Raw genomic sequence first — 14,992 nt, forward strand, 5'->3', positions numbered from 1 at the left:
TCTCCACGAATTCATCTCTTTTCCATTCATCCTGCATTCGTACGAGAGCAGAAAATAGCTTCTTGAACGTCACACGGTTGTTGCAAAACAAAACTCCCAACGTCTCTTGTTGTTACCCGGCTATTCATTATAAGTTCAGAAATCGCTGTAGTAAAAATACATTTTTCTAAACAATTCAGAAGACAGAAACACGTTATTGATCCGCAAGGGGAAGTTGGGTACCCAATTCATCTTGTGGATGAGGGAAAAATGAATCCGTGCATTTATTCTTCTCTAATTCTATATTTACTACAGTTACTGCCTATGAACACAGTTCTCCTAAAACTATTTCAGCAATATTCCCCTGTAATGGTGGCACACTGTCACATCTGATCGAAGGGTGAAGTGTCTCAATTAGTTTTGTTTCTTTGCACAAGACAAAATAAGTATGACGTCAGTTTTATGACTTTTATCACCTCATAACTCTTTGAGAGAGGTGAAACTAACAGCTCTATGTCTGAGAGAGGAAGAGACAGCAGTTACCTGGCTGAGGATTTCCTGCTTCTGTAGCACGCAGCATTGAAGAAAGATGAGCCAAGAAAAGCAGACATAGATTATAGATTACTGTAATCATGCACGGCTTACATTTAATCCTCAAGTGACCAGCTGGGGTCAAATCTGAGCCCACAAATATACTTTTATTCAAATCTTACAGCAATGCTCATCTCTTTGATCCTTCCAAAAGTTCTTGACTTTGACTTTTGTTTCAGGTTTTTGCCTTTTTCCTGCCTTTTGACATATCATCTGGGGTCATACAGCGCATGACCCAAAAGCAGCTTATCACCCATATAAAGATTAATTTGATATTAACCTTTATAAGGATCCTGGTTTCTTTCAAACGGAACAATACTGCAGTGATTCAGCATCAGTGTCGCAATAAATAAAGATTTTTCCAATAATCTGGATGATGTTTTTCCTTTTTCCCCAGTGCCAAAATATGAATGCAACTTCTATGTCTTTGTTTTTAATGATTTCTTATTATATGTTGTGGAAATGAAATGTCTGTTACATGTCTATTGACACTGTAATGAAAAAAAAAATAATAATAATAATTTTACAGTACACTGGGGTCTGATCTGGTCCCAGCTGCTCAGCACCGGGTGCAAAATATGTCGGTCGCTTGAGGGTTAAACAGCACAAAGTATCCACAAATACACATGTACATTATTATTACAAAGAGAGAAAATAAGTTGCACGCTCACCGCGGTGGTTAATTAGCTCTCTTTATTGACGGCAGCCACATCAATAGCTTTGTAGCTTTCATGCAATCATTACCAGTGCGCCGGTACAGGCTGAAGCGCAGTGCCGCCTGCACACCATGCAAACAATACCAACAGTGTAAAGTGTTCCTACCTCCTCTGGATTGTATTTGGCCAGCACGCCGTCGCCGTGGAACTCCTGCAGCACATCTTTCAGCTTCTTGGTCGAGTCTGAGGAGAGACATTGAGCACGAGTCACTGCGTTTGTGCATTGTGTTCTAGATACATGCCAGACAGTGACTATACTATTTGGTGTTACAAAATCGCCACTCATCAAGTTTGTCTTTAGGGATCAACAACTCAAACAACCAGGGTAAAAAACGTGCTGTCCGCTGCAAATGATTTTCTCCGCTTCTTGAGAAATGACAGATAAATAATGCAAACAAGTCTCCCTATGAGTGATTAAGGGTGTAGCAAACCAAAAACCAAAAGCGCTCATTGTGGCGGTGCTTATTTTGGACTTTGTCAGCACCTCTGAGAGCTCCAGCTGCGCAGAGAGGCCCCGTCACCCCGACCCCATCGTATATTTGAGCTTCACCCCGTTTGTGAGTCACAAAAGTTTGCAAGAAGGATCCTCCTGCGAGCCCACAGCCGACCACGATGGCCACTTAGCGGGTATATAAAGTGAACCTGATTTGAGATTTTCATAACACACATGCAGCAAGACTTCCTTCGGTGGAGCTCGTTCATTTGGAACGAACACATACGGTAATGAGGTCGCCGCTCGACGACCGCCTTGACAACCGCGTGCAGTTATTCAGAAATAACCGCAGAACGCTTTAATTGACCCAATCTGAATCAACATTGCTGTAATAACTATGGGTTAGTATGGCCGCCTTAAACCTGCAAGGTCAGATAAGCTGGCCGACTGGATAGAAGCATGGATTGAATGCTATGTAGTCTTCATTAGCCTCTTCCCCTCTCACCTCTTGCTTTCTTTGCTTCAGTCTCATTTCACTTTGCTCCAAAAATATTGTTTTTTGTTTGCTCAACCAATTACTTCTTTCTCCAGCACCACTCTGCCTTGAAAATGTGCATAACTAAGGTTATATTACATGTTGCTGAGTGTGAACAGGGGCGCTGGTAGTTCAGATTCCCAGGTAAGTTGAGCAAAACGGAGGGAAGAGCAGAGTTCCCCCCTCTCTTTCAGACTCAAACTCTCTGAAACCGTGCTGTAAAGTCTTTCAAGTCTTAAATTGCAGTCGGGGAAATGTGATGTCTGCCGTGTCTCCACTGCCGTTACAGGGCAGAGGTCATTTTTGTAGCGCATGCACTGAATTGAGACTGCGTTCAGGTTGTCTTTGATTTCCGCCAGGCTTCGAGCCAAACGTCCCAGGAGTTATCAGGCCATGCGGTCCGTCGTGCACAGTCTGCATCGCGCCAGCAAAGAAAATAGAAGTAGCAGGGCGCCCCAGTGGCTCGTTGTGTAGCACATGTAGCATGCCATACTAACTCTGAACTGCGGCGAAATGGGTTTGAATCTGCTCCATTTGCCCTCGTCTTTCCTGTCCCCACTGTGACTGTCTAATAAAGCAGAACTGCTAAAAAAAAAAAAATAGAAATAACTTCCTTTTAATTAGCTGTGCCGTCAATTTTACACCAAAATAACCATAAAATAAATGTTAGAAGGTGTTCATGGCCACTATTCTGTAAGCCACTGAGAGTTCATTCTGCTATTTTGCTATTTTTTGATCATCAAGAGTAGCTCCTCTACACATTTTTGTGTTTTTTTTTTTTCCACCTTTGTAGCCTCTTGCCTTAATGGCTGTGCTCAGGATCAATGATTTTCTCATTATGCATCGCGCAGGCCACGCGTAGGAATAAATGTTTTACACCGGTCTCAGGGTGGACTATCATCATTGACCATCTTCACCGACAGATCGTCCTCCCAAAAACCATTACAGGATGGACTGATTATGTATTCAGTGACTGCCTGCCACAGTCAGAAAGCACAGCTGAATAACAGCATATTCTCCCACTCAGCCTAATGACTTAACCATGGTGCTCCACGCAGTAATCAGAGGACAAGTATTTTTTTTTAAGGTTCGCCATCGCGCTCTCGGTATTGAAGGTCTACTGCACATTGTCTTGAAAGGTAAAATAATTCTCCCTCTGTAAAGCAGCGCTCTGCTATACAACCCACATCAGCCATTATATCAAATAAAGAGAAGCTCTAATTGCTTTGCGCCAGGCCCTAGGTGCCTGGCTAGGCGTACCACCATTAAAATGTTATGAAAGTGTGCACAGCTCGCTTTAATGGGGAGGGAGGGAGAGATAGAAGCAGAGATGAAGGGAGAGTGAAGGAGGGAGGGCGAGGAGATGTGATGCCCATTGTTGTGCGGCAGAGAATGGGATATTTTATAACCTGTAGCTGCACGGAGCACAAAGACTCTCCCTGAGCTTGTTGAAACACAATTATCCAAATTCTATCTACTGCAAACACACATGTGCACACGCACGCAAGCACACACGCGCGCGCACACACACACACATAAAGTCACTTTCGCTCTCTTGTTCCTTTGCTTTTGCATTGTGCTCCCTGCCTCTCAGCCTCACGCTCTTTTCATATCGAGCTCTGTTGTGAAGCTCGAGTTTTCTCCAGCGTCTGTGCCATCCACGAGGCGCACGTAAATATTTTCAAAAAACACGGAGTCAGCGGCAAAAACCTTGATTGGCTTGTCGACATGGCATCTGCCAGAAAGAGCAGGAGAGGCAGAAACATCGTTGTCACCAGGCACGAAGCAATTAAAGGGAGAAATGTCATTGCCAAGTGAAACACTTTGCCTGTAGGAGATCCTGGGCGTAAAGCATTAATTATTTAGATTCGGACATGGCACTGTGAATGGCTAATAAAGGAGCCCCCGGTTAAAATGCCACCGAGATGTAGAGTTTGTTGCTGAAATTAGCGCCGGGATACATTTTGCTCAACGGCCACTGCCTCTTCCCTGTTAGTGTAAGGACAGCTACCGCAGAAAGCACTCGGAGCGATCTGAGAAACTTAGATAATTCATGACTCCGCTCCTTTTCTGCAGCGTTTTAGCAGACTTTTGTTTAATTCTTCCCACAAACGATGCTGCTGCGACTTGCTTTGTGCATCCAAAGCTCCCCAAAGCCGTGTGTTTGCGTGGGCGGCGCACAACATCCCGCCATCAGCCCGGCAGGTAGCGTCACTTTTTCCATCTCTGGTGCTGTTTCAAGTGATGAAATGTGTCAACATCTTGGAGCATAACATAAACTCCGGGCATCCAGAACACAGTCTGGTGAGCAGGGGAGCCATTTGTTGTGCCGAGAATGAATCATTCGCAGCCCGAACAGCATCAGACAGCTTCAGTGCCTGAGCAGCTTGAGCTTGAGAAATCAACAAGAGGATCCTACATTTGGCAAAGTCAAAGTTTTATCTTTTTAAGGAGTGATTTTTTTTTTTTTTTTTTTTCAGTTACACGCCACAGTGAAGTGGATCAGACTGCGGCTTTCAGCAGACGCAGTGTTGCTGGATGGTGCTACTGTACGTAAATGGGTGGTGTGATGCTGCTGGAGCAAAGCACCGGAGAAGTCTGTGTGTATGCATGTTTGGTTGTGTGTGCATTTCTATTCATGTGTGTGTGACATGCAGTGAATTACTGTAGGTACAAAACCCGCATTAACTTTCCATCTCGCCAAGCTGACAGACCTGAAAATTTACCGTCAATACAAATGCTTCAGGGGAAATTCAGGGATTAAGGATGGGAACACAGCACAGTGTGAAATTAAACACAAACATGTTGAGTTATGGGCTGTATATCTGCCTGGGGGCAGTGTCTGCTCAGGGCCTGCAGATCATATCAGCAGCACATTATTTGACAACTGTGTTAAAAGTTTCAGGGGGTTTGTCTTCTGCAGAGATCCAATGATAACTCACATAGCAACAACCAACTCTGGCAAATGGCAGATCGACAGCAGGGCCTCACAAACAGAGTTCAAGAGTTTCACATTGACCAGCGCAGTGAAAAAAAGATCACATGCTGTGTAGAATATAAGTGCCTAAATTTCTTTTTCAAAAGCTGCGTTTCTAACACAAATGGCAGGAAATGACAGGAAATGGCTAATGATTAATTTGTGGTTTCAAAATCCCCCAAAACTCCCTCCTCCTCTCTGAAGCCTGTCTCCACTGAGCATCTCACGTTCAAGGGAGAAACACTGGTGGCAGCCTCACACTCCAAAAGTGAACAACATTTAAAACCTCTGCAGGTTTTCTGAATGGGGAGCGAGCGTGGCCGTGATGTTGAATTGCAGCTCCGGGCAGAAAAACCTCGACACACTTGAGCGGTGTGTAGTACGCAGGTAGCAAGGCCAGCGCCGTTTTGTTCTGTGCAGTTTAGTAGTGTGGTCAGACGGCATGAAAGAACAGCCTTTTAAACAGGTAAAAATACTCCAACTGGAGCATCAATATTATATATTTATGTTCATACATGCTTTGTAGCTGCCTCACAAATCTCCCAGCAACCACTGAAACACCTGAGAAAAAGAGTTGAGTGATGTCATGTAATAGTCTAATAAGGTAAAAATAAATAAATAAATTCAAAATTTAGTTTACTGTGACAAAGAAACTGTCCTGTCTTAAGCTTTGGTCCTCAGTCTAGCTTGTAAAGTGTCATTTCAGTGAAATTGAACAAAAGCTGTTTTTTAGCTTTTGTTCAGTTTAGCAAAACAATAAATGTGAATGTTAACATCCAACTTTCTCACATATTGTTTATTTACTTGTCATTTATTTATTTATTTATTTTTTTGTTGGCACCGGTAAATATGTTGAGTTATTTGTGATTGTGAGTATGTGATCAGGAAAAAAAAAAAAAAAAAAAAAAAAAACAAGATACACAGGAGGTAAACTGATTAATTACTAAGTGGAGAGCGGGTAGGATTCAATAAGCATTGTGCTTCTTCCTACTCCTTTTCAAACATGTTAAGTTAATATTGTTTTCAACTGTTCTTTTGCTGTTTTGCTGTTTTTTTTTTTTTTTTTTTCTTTTTGGACAACTTGCACATGTTCAAAATAAAGCCTTCATTCATTCATTCATTCATTCATTCATTCAACTTTAAGCGACTTCTGATGCCAGTTTCATACGTGGAGCTGAGTCGGCCATACTTAGAAATGCACGAATAAGTACAAATTAAGTGACAGTAAAAACAGAAAATGACTGCTATTTATTGATTGATTCATACTTTAGATATTTATTTAATTTATCTTCACTTGTGGTGGTGGTTTTACTGATACCTTGTCCAGTTTTCTTGCTCTGACCACATGCTGGTTACACTGAATAGCTGGCTAGATCACAAGTTAATGTTAAGGTTCAGACCAATCAGTGGTGAAATGATCAGCTCCCAGTCAAAAACAGCAGGGAAGCCAACACTATTTATTGAATTCTGTTGAGGCAGTCTTACATTTAAAACACAATCTGCTGTTCACAGCCACACACACACACACACACACATTACAGAGCACAAATCCACACACATGGATCTACAAGATGCACACAAACAGCCAAATAATCTCCGTCAGACATGGACAGGCGTGCGGCCGGTACTCACACTGAGCGTACTCCTGCAGCAGGGAGAATTCGGCCGGGGTCAGCGTGACCCACTTGTCCTGGCTGGTCATCGTGTTCAGGCCTCCTCTCTCCGTCTGCCTGGCATCCCCCGGCCAGCAGCACACACTGGCCTGTCAAAACGCTAACACAACGAAACATTTATCTGCACCGCGCACAGCCGCAGACCCAGCTGCACATGCTAGGGCCCGGACATGATCATGATATTGATCGTGAGCCGGGTAAAGGCACCAAGCATGTGGCTGAATCCGACACGGCTGGGTATGGAGATCAAACAGTGGATCATGCATTAAAAACAGGTCAGAAATTAGACATCAGCGGGAAAATCAGTTGTTTTGTTCTTTGTGGACAAACTAGATTTCCCCTCTCAACTTGTTGCAGGGCGCTGTTTCCTGCAAGATGAGCAAAAACATCCTTTTTTTTCCCCTTTTTTCTCCAACCAACAACTTTTTTCCCCACCAAGTTGTTGTAGGGACTTGTCATTCTGGTACTGACATTCAAGTTTGCATTAAGTATTTATGAGTCTTTAATATTTAAAACTAGTCTGTACTGTATGTAGGACTGAGTCAGCCATACTTAGAAATGCATGAATAAATAAATAAACCTATTAACAAACACAAATTAAGTAAAAGTAAAAGCGTGTGTTAAACACCACCCATGTGTGTTTGACTGACACAGCTCCATCATCATGCAGAACAAGGGAAATGCATGACCATATGTACGACTATTCTTAGTTTAATGGATTTTCTGACTCATTTATTTTCTTCATTTATGGCCACTGCTATTTATTTCCTTATTTATATTAATTCATCTATTTATTTACAGTTTTGTTATATTTGTACTCAATGATTTCAGACCTTGGGCCCGTTCTGTCCTCCATTGATCATTACAGTGATGAGACTAATCCTCAGTGAGAGTAGAGCCTCCAGCCTTGGCAGAACTGGTGCCACTGAGCTTCATAGGAGCAAATCTTCACATCCTCATTATGAGAACTATGGTTATAATTACTAGAAAATGGCTGCATTATCCACCATCCCATTTACTATTAGATTTGCAGTCTATGTAACTTCTGCTTCCATTGTAATGCTGCGTTTGCATTGTGCTACACTGTTAAATCATGCATATAGGGATATTTCTGAATAATACATGAGGATGCATGTGAAGAGCACATACTGCACAGTGTTTGGGCCAGAAAACAACTAAAGGAGTGAAGAGCAATGATGCAGAATGTAGACGTGCTTTTTATTCATATTTGCCATAGTCTGATTGAATGCACGTTTCTGATTGGCTGGAGGGTGTGCATTCATAACTGTGTGATGCAAATGTCAATCACTGCTCCAAATTCACATGTTGGCCATAAAATTCAACCTATAAACCACAGAAACAACCTGAAATTTAAGCACTAAGCTAACTGCAATTTAAAACACCCTGTTTTGAAATATCAATTGCTTCAAAATAATTCTGATTATTTTCTGCACTGATTACTCTGATGTCATTTATGTGTAACTCTGTGCCATGTTTAATCCATTTTAGCAGATCCATGATGTCTACAACTCCACCTTAGCCAAATAAGCTGACACGATCTTTTGACTGTCTGACCTTTATTTTCAGAGCTAGATTAATATCTCTCTTTCTTATTATTGGCAAGGACCCATGTAATAAGCAGGATAATCCACTCTGGGGTGTGTGTTAAAATGTTTTTGAGGCGCTTTGCATTGAGTGGTGCAAAGCGTCATGCATTTAAAAACCCCCACAACACACACACACACACACACACACACACCTCGTCAGTGAATTATCTCTTACAAATGAAAGTGAGCAGAGGAGTCAGATACTGCAGAGGTGGATGTGATTCAGGTGGAAATAGGAAAATAACAGTTCAATTTTGGAAAACAAAACAGTTGAGATTTACATTGCACTGTCAATTGATTGGCTTGATCCAACAGTGATGAAATGTTTTCCACCAAGTGAAGAAAATGAGAAATGTCATATACAGAGGGGGAAAAAAGTGGTAAATTCTGACATCCAAGCTCTCTGATGATACATGGTGTGTTCACATGTCTTGGTGAGACTTTTCAAATAGCCTCACAAGAACCAAGCTCACTGACTAGGCTTTGATCGGGGTTTTGAAGGCTGATACTTGTACCAACATTTTTTTTTAGACTGAAGCCATCAATAGTTGATGTTCTGGGCTAAAACTCCATATCTTTAAAGTTGGCTCTTTTCATGCCAAAAAATTGTAGCTAGTCAGTGAAACGCCTCTGAAACGCCATCCTGACTATCTTCAAACACCAAAAACCCATAATAATAATAATAATAAAGTTGTTTTAGGTCGATTCATAGCTGGTTAAAAAGATTGGAAAAACATATTTTTGGGGGTCTGTTACCTGCAGGTGCTGCTTGAGATGGAAGACAACAGCAGTGTGTCTTACCTCCAAGAGCAGATGTTGACCTGCCAGTTCTTTAGACACCAAATCAGCAGTTCTGTTCTTTCCAGAGGTGAAAATCAAAAGTGGGCGAGTGTCATTTTATATTTCGCAGTGCTGTGCTTCAGTAATTAGACAGTTGCAATCATGTAATCAGATTGGCAGAGGGCCTGAAATCGGAGGCAGCATCGTGCTTGAAGGCAGAATTACCCACTGTCGTGAATGGTATGGGATGAATGGTTTGACTGGTAGGGAATGCATGAGGTCTTTAAATGATATTGGTCAAAGCACAAAGTCATACTGTCACCATTTAACTCTCTGTTGCAGATTTCAGTGTATTTCAATGTGGAAGCATCACTGTTCTCCACTGTTTACATTTCAAGGACTTATGTGTTTTTTGTTTTTGTTTTTTTTTCACAGATTTTAGGTTTCCCTATATGTGTGTGTTTGTTTGTGTGCATTGCTGTGCCGATGACAGTGTCACTGATGCATGCATGCATCCCAGCAGCAGTGAGGCATTCACATTTTCTGACCCAATTAACGGGTAGCGAATCCTTGCATCAACAAGTGGATGCACAATTTCACCCACAGCTCTGTTCACTGATTTCACCGAAAAGGTGGGTAGGTGCATAGATGTGTGAAATTGTTATTATGCTCATTTGTCCATGAAATGTGTGTGTGTGTGTGTGTGTATTGACATATGCATAAATTCACATAATACTAAATGTGCAGAGAGATATAAATGTTTCTAATTTTGTGTGGACCCACCTGTGTCCATGTGTGTACGTGCATGTGTAAGTGTGCTCATCTGTGTGTGTGTGTGTGTGTGTGTGTGTGTGTAAAAATCTGTGTATACAACATGCATAAGTGTGTGTGTTTGTGCATACATGAGTACAAATTGCCCTTTGTTAACACATTTAACCTTCTCTCTCACAGGGTCCTAGATAAAAAAAAAAAGGCTATTCCTTAAAAATCAACCATATGAATTATTAACAGAGAAGTGTTTACATTATACTGACTGTACATGGAAAAGGAAAGGAGCAGTCAACACAACGTGCAGCCACCGCTGCCGCTGTGTTGACATGCTGAGTGCGTGGGAATCAGCCTCCCTCGCATAAACTTTGATCTGCCGCTCGAGCTGAAACTACAAAGTGCTCGGCAGCATCTTACTTAACATTTCACGCGGATAGCAGAAACAAGCCGATGCTGCCAATCCCTCTTATGTGCCACACATCTGCACAAAGTCCAGCGGCAATCCCTCGCACCGTGCAGAGGGTCTAAGATGGTATTGGCATGTACAGCCCATTCCTGCTGTGCGGTCCACATGCACTGCACTGTAATCATCCTCCCCTCTCTCTCTCTCTCTCTGGTTGTTGCCTAACTGCAGTGCATCCTAACAACACTTCACTCAGCTGGCATCCATTCAGCGTGAAACGAACCCGGCCCCGCAAACATCATTTTTTTTTCAGCTTCATTGTTCTTCAGCGGTGCAGTGAGGAGATTCAGCAGCTGCGGTCTCTGTTTGGCGGATCCATGTGCAGCAGCCCGCCGACTGAAGATCCGAGCGGAGACGCCAGTGATGCCACGCCAACAGAGACAGCGGCCGCTGCGGCACACAGCACAGTGCAGTGGATGAAATGAGAGAGAGACGCTCAACATATCAACATGCTCCTCACCTGCTGCAGCCCCAGAGAGTCCTCCTCCAGGTGGATGTTTTCAGATGATGCTCACACGCGCTACTCCTCAGTCACATTCCTGCTGTATCCTCCTCTGTGTCTTCAGGGCAAGAGTGGGTGTTTGTAATTAGAGTGTAGAGAGTAGAGTGTGTGTATGTGTGTGTGTGTGTGTGTAGGTGTGTGTGTGTAAGTAAGACAGAGGGGTGAAGCAGCAGTGGCAGCAGCGCTCTCTGCTGTGTGTGAGTATGTGGATGGTGCACTGTTTGTTTTGCTCTGAGAGTCTCTGGTCAAAGCAGCAGTGCCGGGGATGGAGAGCGGTGAGAAAGAGGAGAAGAGAGAGAGAGAGAGAGAGTGAGAGAGAGAGAGAGAGAGAGAGAGAGAGAGAGCGTATAATGATCTAGTGCTGGTCTGCAATGATCAGTTCCCATACTCCCGCTCGCTCACGTCACACCTCCTCCTCCTCATCCTCCCTCTCCCCTCCTTCTCTTGCAAAGCCCGAGGTCCTGAGCTCTCCTGCCCCCCCCTTCTCCTCCTCCTCCTCCTCCTCCACCTCCCCCTCTTTTCCCCCTCTTCCTCTTCCACTCCCTCCCATCGCGACTCCGCTTACCGTGACACCTCGTCGGCCACATCCACATTAACATTCAATGCGGCAGGCGGTAAGTGCAGCAACCTGTGGGAAATCCTCTCCAGAGGGCTGATGGGGAGTGAGAGAGGAAGGAAGGGAGAAAGAAAGAGAGAGAGAGGGAAAGGAAAGCGAAGCGGTGAAACAGTGGGATAGATTGGAAAATGGGGGCTGAATGGGAGGGAGGAGGAGGAGAGAGGGAGGGAGGCAGAGGAAGAGGAGGTGGAGACGGGAGATAATTGTTGAAAGAGGAAGTGTAATCATCAGTCAGAATCTGGTGTAATAATCTGTGGCGGCTGAAAAAAGGTATTAACATGGAAATTATTACCTGTCTTTCAAAATGGTAACAGCGCCGTATTTTCTGGACGTGTGGCGTTTTGAAACCAGATTCCTCATATGAACCTCCCTCAGAACGAAGCCAAATGTGCTCATGGCAACAAACAGGCCCTGGATGATTAGTATTCAGTAAAGTGGCATTGACATTTGAGGCATTTAGCCGGCACTCTTACCCAGAGAGGTGTACAGTGGGCGCAAAGGTCTAACAAGCTCAAATTCGTAGATTACCCACATAACAAGCAATCAGTCGTGAGAGAGCCGCGGGTCACGGCACCGAAACACAGGATGGGATAAATGTTAGCCAAGTGCAAGGTATTGAAATAAGAGGAGGGGAGTGTGTGTCAAGGATCTCTTCAAAATCCCCCCAAAAAATGAAGTGGCACGCGGACAAAGTTTCACGGTGGCAGGCTAGTCGACTGTCCCGTGCACAAATGGTCACAGGTTCAACCCCACCGGTCCGTTACGTAACAGCCACGGGTACTGCTGAACCGCCTGAGGCTAAGACACAGACGCTCTCTCCTTTCACTTAGTGTAAGTCACCGTGTGTGAGGGTGTCAGCTAAATGCCGAGATGTACAGTAAATGTACACGCACACCAGTCAGTGAAATGCAGAGCTGGGAATTTCTATCTTTGGACTCCATTGTAATTAAGATGCAATTCACACGTACAGTTGATTGTCTTTGATACCAACAATCATGGAAAATAATTACCTCGTAACCTCTGTACTGGTTTCTTTTTTCTACCAGCTGTAGTAATTATATCAGCACACCTAGGATGTTAAACCAAAGTCAAAGTGACAGTTTTTCTGCCAAGATTATAGATTTTGATGGCAGGGGGGCAGCTACAACAAATCTGAGTCAAGTCTGGTGACTTTAGTGCGATGTGCTCTTTCTAGTAATTTACCTTTTCTGCACTGCAAAAAGTCCAAATCTTACCAAGATTATTTGTCTTATTTCAAGTAAAAATGTCTTTCAAGTGAAAATCTACTTGAAACAAGTGAAAATTAACAAATTTTGCCAATGGAACAAGCAAATTTTTACTTGTGACACAAGTAAACAAGTAAAAATTAGCTTGTTCCATTGGCAAAATTTGTTTCTTGTTTCAAGCTAATTTTCACTTGAAACAAGTGAAAATTGTCTAAAGACAAGTAATTTCTGAGCTGATCATGACTTATTTTAAGTGTAATGAGATATTTTGACTAGAAATAAGACATTTTTACTTGAAATAAGACAAATAATCTTGGTAAGATTTGGATTTTTTGCAGTGTGGTGTTCATACAGTTAAGAAAACATCCAGGCTGGAGTTTGATTCATTGAGTTATTCTAGTGAGAGGAACTGCTGCCTATCAGATGTTCCCATCCAACTCCTTATCTCAATGAAGTCTTGCATTTTGGTGTCACTCCTGGTTTGGATTATGTTTTTAATCCTGATGATCTGCGCCATAGTTCGCAGACTTTCATTTTCGGTGCTGTTATTCTATGCTATTTGAATTTGAAGGGCATTGTCCCAGACTGAACTGTCATAAAGCTCCATAGTTTGAATAAATCTGAATAAATAATGTCGGTGTAACACTTAGCAGCCTAAAGAGCGGGGAGGCATGCTTGTGAGCAGATGGTGGTATGTTCAGAAACTGAGGATCGACTGGAAAAAATCTGGGCAAGGAAAGTGAATGAGTCTACTACAAGAGCGGCATTTAACACCTCTAATGCACCACAAGTTAAGGAGACAGCGAGCTCCCAGGTGTGAAAGTGTGTATCTGTACCATGTGAACATCCCACAGGGTGATGCTATGGAGCTTATGCACCTGGCAAAACCCCTATAGATGATGCATAAGCTCAAAAAAAAAAAAAAAAAAAAAAAAAAAAAAAAATCTACTTTGCCTTCTAAAAAAAGCACAAGGAGAAAAAGTCTTTAGCCTCAACCAGACAGCGTATGGGAACAAATCGAACGCCTCCAATTCATCCAGCAGCCCACCTTCACGTAACGGCAGCCTCTGATCACACCTTTCTTCTCGCCTCCCCCGTAATTACCATGTCATCCGTCCCACAAGCCAAACTATGGATTGAATTTCATGAAGGATGGGTTTAACCGTGACCCAGATATGCGATGCGTGTGCACCAACAGCATTTGTGTTTCAGTGCAGCCTCCAGGCTGGCCGCGCACGTCATGTGGGTGTTTACATTTGTGCCAGAGCGGCCGACCCAGTTGAAGTATTGACATGTCCTTCACATGTGAAAGGGTTACTACAGGGCATCTCCTTCTCACAGTGACATACAGCTACCATTTCCTGCTCTGAGTCACATTTTTATCTCATGCAGGCCAAGACTGTCTGGACTATTAACAAGCCTTTAAGGAAATACAGGCATTCAAATCCACTCCAGAAGCTCCGTATCACATTTAGGAAAAAATTTAATTACCTTCAAATCATCACTCAGTGCCATTTAAGTATGAAGGATCAGTGAAGAACTTAAGATACCAGCTGTTCCTTTAGTAACCACCCCAGCAGGATACAATAGTCAAAATAGTTTATTGTATAGTGGGGAATCAAGATGATGTCGAGAAGGTCTAGAGAAGAAGGAATGTGGGATGAAGGATTGAGGAGTGATGGATGAAGGGGGTGGAGGGTGAATGATGAGGGGATGAGGGAAGGATCAGGGTCGAGAATGGATGGACGGAGGAGGAGGAAGAAGACAGATGTCAGGAAAACAGGAGCAACCAGGGGAGTTGGGGAAAAAAAAGACGGAAAAAAGCGGGATTTGGGGAGGAGGGAATGCCAAATCTGAGACAAACGGATAAGGTATGCCTAAATATTTTTAATGTGCAAATGGGATGTGTTCTGAGTTTTAAAGCTTAATATGAAAAGTACTTAATTTTGTTCTATCAGTAACATTAGGGGGCAGGTTCAAACGGTGAATATCAATTTTGTTTCAGTCGGTATTAGATTTAAATTATTGATGGGCAGCCCGGTGGCTCTGTGTGTAGAGCGCATATCCCATATTGTTGATGTTAGTCTCAGCTGCAGCGGCCCCCCCTCTCTTTGATCTGTCCTTCA

The 14,992-nt window shown here is 43.1% G+C and overlaps 1 protein-coding gene across 1 annotated transcript in view; it reads right to left on the minus strand.

Annotated features, from left to right (window-relative positions):
- dgkb (diacylglycerol kinase, beta) overlaps window positions 1-11,113 on the minus strand; it is a 72,938-nt gene extending 61,825 nt beyond the window's left edge. Inside the window, exons 1-4 of the mRNA XM_030072298.1 lie at window positions 10,983-11,113; window positions 6,864-7,004; window positions 1,393-1,469; window positions 523-543 (exon numbers count right to left, since the gene is read on the minus strand). Of these exons, the coding sequence (XP_029928158.1) occupies window positions 523-543; window positions 1,393-1,469; window positions 6,864-6,933 (168 nt within the window). The 5' untranslated portion in view covers window positions 6,934-7,004; window positions 10,983-11,113. The remainder of the gene's footprint in view (window positions 1-522; window positions 544-1,392; window positions 1,470-6,863; window positions 7,005-10,982) is intronic.
- Between the last annotated feature and the right edge of the window lie 3,879 nt (window positions 11,114-14,992).

This window comes from Myripristis murdjan, chromosome 16 (genome assembly GCF_902150065.1).
Source record: "Myripristis murdjan chromosome 16, fMyrMur1.1, whole genome shotgun sequence".
Lineage (NCBI taxonomy): Eukaryota > Metazoa > Chordata > Actinopteri > Holocentriformes > Holocentridae > Myripristis > Myripristis murdjan.